The sequence below is a fragment of the Galeopterus variegatus genome, unplaced genomic scaffold (genome assembly GCF_000696425.1).
Source record: "Galeopterus variegatus unplaced genomic scaffold, G_variegatus-3.0.2 Scaffold993, whole genome shotgun sequence".
Taxonomy (NCBI): Eukaryota; Metazoa; Chordata; class Mammalia; order Dermoptera; family Cynocephalidae; genus Galeopterus; species Galeopterus variegatus.
In genome coordinates, this window is record NW_007727104.1 from 360077 (window position 1) to 366917 (window position 6841).

Here is a 6841-nt window from a genome sequence, read left to right on the forward strand (position 1 = left end):
GTCTTCCCTTTTTTTTTTTTTTTTTTTTTTTTTTTTTTTTGTCTTTTGTCTTTTTCCGTGTCCGGCAACGGATTGCAACCCTCAGTGTTGCCCCCGTACCGGACCGGGGACCGGCAACGGGATTGCAACTCTCAGTGTTGCTCCCGCGCCTCGCTCAGCCAGTGAGCGGGAACCGGTCTGTATGTGGGATCCGAACCCTCGGGTGGGAGTACTGCCGCGCTTCCCAAGTGGCGCACTGGAAGTGCGCCACCGGGCCGGCCCTGACTTCACTTTCAACTAGTACTATTCCATTTTTACTTTTGACTTTATGAACTGAGACTTGCATATATTTTACCAAATAAAAAAAGTCCAACTGATTGTCCTATGATATCTCAGTGAAAAAGTGATCAAATATAGCCAGGTTTTAAAAAGTTAATGAAATCAAACACTACAAAGGGTACACGGAAACAAACCCTATATAGCCTTAATTGTGAATGTAAATGTCTCCTCAGTGTGCTATTCAAATGAATAGATTACTTTGAAAGAAATCTATTCTGGTAAAACAAAGGTAAGGTAACTAAATCCCTATGAACAAGTAGAAATTTCATTTATGTAGATTAATAAGCTTATGACAAGTTCATATTCAAGAGTTATTCAGTCATTCCTTTTCTCCTTCCTAGGACAAATAAATTTATTTTATTCATTCACTGTTAAAAATTACACTTTGTAATTTCTTAACTATATAAATTATCATGGAATAAGAAATTGGGCCTAGATGTTGCTGATGAACTTAAATCTGTTCAAATAAAGACTTTGCAGCGTTCTTTCTAATCATGTTTCTTTTTAAGAAACAATTATATATCACATGTTCGATTGAAAAAGTAGCCAATTTACTAAAAGTTAGATGACATAAAACCCTAAGCAAACAATGAAAACATCCTCACAAAGAAAGGTCCATTTAAAGAATAGAGCTTAGGACAAAAACACCATTTGTTCTTGGGTAACTAAGTTGCACCAAACAATTAGAAGTGAAGCCACCTCTTCAACAGACTGAGGCTTTTTTCCTTTTCTTCTAAAGAACAACCCACTTGTATCAGAATAAAACCCTTTAGACAATACTTGATCGTCTTACATCAAAGGCCTTTCATTTTCCTCAGTCATTTCTTTTAATTAGAGCTAATAAAGACATGGGTTTTCGAGCTGACTGAGGTTTGTAGCAAATCCCCAGAAAACATATTGGAGAAATTAATCAACTTGATGTTCTCTTCTCTCTAGAATCAGCCCACCCCTCTGCTCCATACCTGACAGGTGCACCTCTGCTGTGTGCAGGTTTCAGCATGACTGTCACTGTGTTGTCAGTTTGATTCAAAGGTGTCTCAAGTTCATAAGCTGGCATAGAGGGTGCTGGGGGAAAAGGTGTAAGATAGGAGACTCATTATTCCTGGTTTATTGTCTCAGTTTACTTTCTACTTTCTTTTACAAAGAACATTAAGAACACAGTGCACTTACTTTAAATTGCCGCTAACAACTGACCTTGAACAAGCTTTATGTATATTTCCTACACAGAATAACAGGGACAGATGCTAAAACTGGTATATATTAGCATTTTTGATCTTGAGGTGAAGTCGGGCAAGGGTATGAGAGAGACTTTTGAGGTTTTAGTGATAATCTGTTTCTTGAATTGGATTCTGGCTAAATGGGTATAATCAGCTTATGAAAATTAATTGAGCTGTACATTTATAATTTGTGTACTTTTCTATACATAGGATATCTTCATTAAATGTTTACATTAAAAGCATAGTTAAGAAATAATCACTAGGATCACTGAAATTTACAGTTCTTCCATCTAAGTTAAGGTTCTCATGGACAAAAGATCCACCCGGGAATTTAAAGGGGATAGTGGGAGTCAGAGAGACTTGTTGGAATTAATTAGTGACAACTTGTGGACTCTCAGGGAAAGAATGATAGCGGAAAACACATGGGAACTGAAGTAAGAAAGGCTTGGGCTTGGCTTTGTGTTGTGCCATGGGCTTCAGAGCTTAGGAACACTGATTATCTCTGAAGCTTCAGTTTACACATCTTTTATAATAGGGGAAACTGCCCTCTAAGATTTTCATGTTTTCATGGCAATTCAAAGAGATAATAGAGCGAAAGGGAGCCAGGCAAATATAATTCTACAAATATTAGTCTCCTTCCAACGTGAATCCTATTTCCAAGGCCATTTCCTGGCACTGTTCCTTCTCTAGATTGTTGTCTTATACAAGATAACAACAGAGCTCTTTAGTAATCACGCCACCACCACAGACAAGTGAAAGCATTACGTGGAGCTGGGATGTGGAAGGGCACAGTCTTTCTGCAAACCACATGCAGAGGTATCTCATGAGAAAGCCAGAGACTGCTCCTTGCAAACGTAGTTTTTAAAACTGTCTTACATATAAAAAAGATTTTATGTAACTCACATGGGTTATTTCTCAGTTCCATTTATCAAATTTTCTCAGCATTAAAAATTAACTCCGATTCCATTAAAAATTAACTCCAATTCATAACAGAGAATTACATTTTATATACGCGAATAGTTCCCTGTCTCAGGTCCGAGAAAATAGAAAATAGGGCCTATAAACTGTAACTTTTTAAAAACTATAAAAATCAAATAGTTCTTGATGAGCCTGCAAAGGCTAACTAAAATGTCAGTTTCTTTGCTTTATATGAACTTTGTGTGCTAAAAGTGGTCAGACTCACATTGACTGGAATTTTTATCTAATAAAAATAGCAAAAGTGAATATTTTTCCTAAAAGAATACGCTCTTTAAGATAATCTTTGAAATATGATTTCCACAGGGGAGAATTTTTTAAAAATTCTTGGAATATATTGATACATATTTCCCCTTTAAATCCCCATGATACATTCATGTACTAGATAATATCATCTAAATTTATATGTAGGGATAAACTCACTTGATCAAGATCAGAGAAAAAGTACATGGAAGAATCATAACTAGAACCCAAATTTTCTGATTCCAAGTCCAGTGGTTTTTCCACTTTTGCAACTTAACAACCGAAGTTATTTTTTTAACATCTAATTTTTCTAACCTCTTAAGGACTTCTTCCTCTTTTCCAACTCTCCATATTGTTCCTGTAACCTAATGTTTTGCATTAAATATCAAATGTTTATAAATTTCAAGTCAAGTATTGGTTCATAAGTAAAATCTTACACAACAAAAAAATACCCCTTAAGCTATAATTGTTTAAAAATAGAATTCCAAACCTCCTTCCCTCAAAACCTAGCAGAAAACTTTTAATACTCTAGTGGTGAATAGTCTTTCTTCAATTCCAAACAAAAGTTTTTACAAATCTAAAAAGGAGGGACTCTAGATGTAAGTATTATTGATCAAACCCTGGCTGATAAAAAGAATGGCCTCCCTCCCCCACCTGCATCACATCTATCCCCAACCCAAACAGTCAAAGCCGAAACTCAAATACTTCCCCACTAAGACCCAAAGGGGGAAAAAGATGGAAAAACAAAATGTCCGTGGAATTTTGTTTGTTGCTATTACACATGCCATACCAGATGGCAACTTCATTTCCTCTAGTCTGAAGTGCAAAGACATTTTCCGAACAGCTGAACATGCCCAGAAATATTTCTCAAATTATATCTTTTGTTGGATGATGTAATTGAGTCTCTAAAAGCGAAAAGCTAGAGGCCCTGAGTGCCTGGAGCCATGCTGTACGTCACCCAGAAATATTTCTCAAATTATATCTTTTGTTGGAGTTTCTCAAATTATAACTTTTGTTAGAGACTCAATCTTTAATTGAGTCTCTAAAAGCGAAAAGCTAGAGGCCCTGAGTGCCTGGAGCCATGCTGTACGTCACCTCTTTCTTCAGGACATGAGACTACTCATGGGGAAGCTCCCAAGGAAGGCTGATCTTTTGCAAGTGGACGCCATATGATGCTGCCTTTCTGCTGAGCTCTCAGCCACTCAAGGCTCATTACAGAGATTTTTCCAACGCTGCCGCTCTGGTAACTTGGGATTGCAAAGGACACGGGAAGTGCCTTAACAAAACTTCTGTCTCATGTCCAAGTCCTGCAGGGCAAATTGCTAACAGAGTGGCCACTTCCTAACACCAGAGGATCTTAAACTCCCAAATGATAAATATTTGTAGTATTTCATTTAATTCCATGAGTATGATTTTTAGGCATCCAGAGGAATTAACTTGAATTAAAATGTGTTAGTTTGGGTGAGTTTTGTGTACTTGACAATGGCAATGAAAAAGTACCAAAATGCTACTTCTGATCAAAGATGTAACTCATACGTGTATAATACCTGATATTTTGGTGGTGAACTGGTTTGTTGCTGGAGGCCCAAAACCCTTAGCTGTGCTCGCTCGGATGGTAAAGGAGTACGTGGTCCCTGGATACAGTCCGAAAAACAGAAAATGGGTTTCATTTCCTAGTTTTGAAACTCTTCCACTTTGATTGGACAAATCTATTTCTGGGTCAAAGGAACTGACTGCTTTGTAGGTGATCTGCAAAAGAAAGAGAATGTGATAAAATACCTGGAGCAGATGGGCCCAGATTGCATCATTATCCAGTAAACCCTTCTGATGTACGCACTGTCAGACACTGTATGATAAGCTCCCCTACCCACTTAGACTCTTCGAATCCTGAATCCAGGGAAGGGGAGCAGGAGCTCAGCCAAAACTGTTATGAGTTATTGCTTACACAGACAGGAGAACTTAAAGCCAGTCGATGAGAACATAAAGGATGAGTTCAGGTTTAAGCTAATACCATGAAGTTGTTTGCGTTCAAAATGTCATTTTGTAAAACACATGATAGCTGGTTTAGAACTAAATCCAGTCGATGAGAACATAAAGGATGAGTTCAGGTTTAAGCTAATACCACGAAGTTGTTTGCGTTCAAAATGTCATTTTGTAAAACACATGATAGCTGGTTTAGAACTAAATAACGAAATACACAACTAGCTCAAACAGACAAGGCACTGGCAGGGGGAAGGCCTCATCTCTTATCTAGTGGCCATAATTTGATTTAGCACTGAATAGGATTATTGTCTACTGGGAACAAGGACACTTTTAAGTGTTTTCATCATGTGGGCAAAGATGTCTGCTCCAAAAATAAATCGTAGACACATCACATGCTAGTAGTTCCTGATGCTATGAATGGAGGGTCATCATGGGTCATATTTATTTCTTTTCTTTAGAGAAGGGCTGTCCAACAGAACTTTCTGTCATGATGGAAATGTTCTATTCTGCACTGTTCAATAGAGTAGCAACCAGCCACGTGTGGCTACTGAGCACTTGAAATGCAACTAATGAGACTGAGGAACTGAAAATTTTATTTTATTTAATTTCAATTAACTAAAATTTAAATTTAAATTGCCATGCATGACTAGCCGCGGCCATATCGAACAGTGCAGCTCTAGAAGTTTTCATGATATTTGCTACATAACAGATATTCAAAGCATGTTGGATGAGTGTAGAATGTTTGAAAATAAATATAACATAGGTTCCTTTAAAATTTGCCCTTTCAAATGATTTTTTAAAGAATTTCCTTATGAGTAGTTCATCAACTGTTCAAGAACATGCACTTTAATGGTGATTACTAACTTCTACTGGTTATAATGACATAATTTTTAAATGTGGCACATTCAAAAGTTTTAAATTGCAAAACTGAGCACTTTTCTTGCTTTTAAATAGGTAAACTTACTTATAATTTATATGCATGAACACTAACACTGTTATTATACGAAGTGATAATTGACATTCTTTCTTCTTATAGTTATACCATGTCATTACAATTAAGACGACCTCTCTGAAAGATTAGATTGAATCAACTATGATTTGGCAAGAAAATGTTTGCTACATATATTAGTCACTGCAGTGCATGACACCAGCAGTGACAGGCAGAATATCCGTTGTTAACCCTCAACACTCCTCCCTCACCGAACACTGCAAATGAAACGCGTCTGGGGAGACGAATGGGTGCTTATGTGCTCACTGGGTCCTCCATTCTGATACTCCCAGAAAAAAGGGTAGTTCAGGTGGGGCAGATATAACCTGGGACAGAATAAATGCTTTCCAAAGTCTCCATTCACACATTCAAAACATACTCACTGAGTGCATCTAATGTGCCAAGCACTGTGATCGGAGCTGGGGTTTCACATAGTGACTCAGGAGCTGCACCAGCCCAAAGGAGGTAGCAGTGTGGTGGGGTGAAGAGAGGAGCAATCCGACAAGTGTGACACCGTGTAAGTACCGTGGGGACCAGCACTGCCCACCAGGGCTGGGTTAGTCCTCTTCGTTTGACTGCCTGGCTAAAAGCGTTACTGGCACACAAATGCATATGGCACAGGGCCCAGACTCCTTAGTTGTGTGTTTCAGATATGCTTTCACCTTCTTCTCCACACTCACTTCTAAATATGAACACCATGACATCACCTTCTGTCTGGTTAGGGGATAAGGATTTACTATCCACAAATGCTTACGAGGCTTTTCTTTTCTGTCTTTTTTTTCCTTTTCTTTTTTGTGGCTGGCCGGTTTGGGGAACTGAGCCCTGATCTTCGTGTTGTAAGGCTGCGCTCTAACCAGCTGAGCTAACAGCCAGCCCATAGGAGGTTCTTCTGACACTGCTGTTGCTCATAAACTTTTACCTGTCCAGACATGATAGTTACCTCTGTCCCATTCTCTCTCAATTCAAATACTGACCACGAGCACTGTGGCCAGCAGGGGGACACAGGCCCTGCCCTCAGGTCGCTAAGCACCTGAACGAGGGGTGAGGGGGTGGGGGGTGTATGTAGCTGGGGAGACATACCATAAGTACATTAATAATTTTAAAGCACTACATTCCA

The 6841-nt window shown here is 38.6% G+C and overlaps 1 protein-coding gene across 3 annotated transcripts in view; it reads right to left on the reverse strand.

The window, feature by feature from the left end:
- Positions 1-6841, reverse strand: part of PTPRM (protein tyrosine phosphatase, receptor type, M) — a 361286-nt gene that overhangs the window by 333678 nt on the left and 20767 nt on the right. For all 3 annotated transcript variants that reach the window (XM_008574057.1, XM_008574056.1, XM_008574058.1), the window contains exons 3-4: positions 4301-4502; positions 1281-1383 (exon numbers count right to left, since the gene is read on the reverse strand). In XM_008574057.1, the coding sequence (XP_008572279.1) occupies positions 1281-1383; positions 4301-4502 (305 nt within the window). The remainder of the gene's footprint in view (positions 1-1280; positions 1384-4300; positions 4503-6841) is intronic.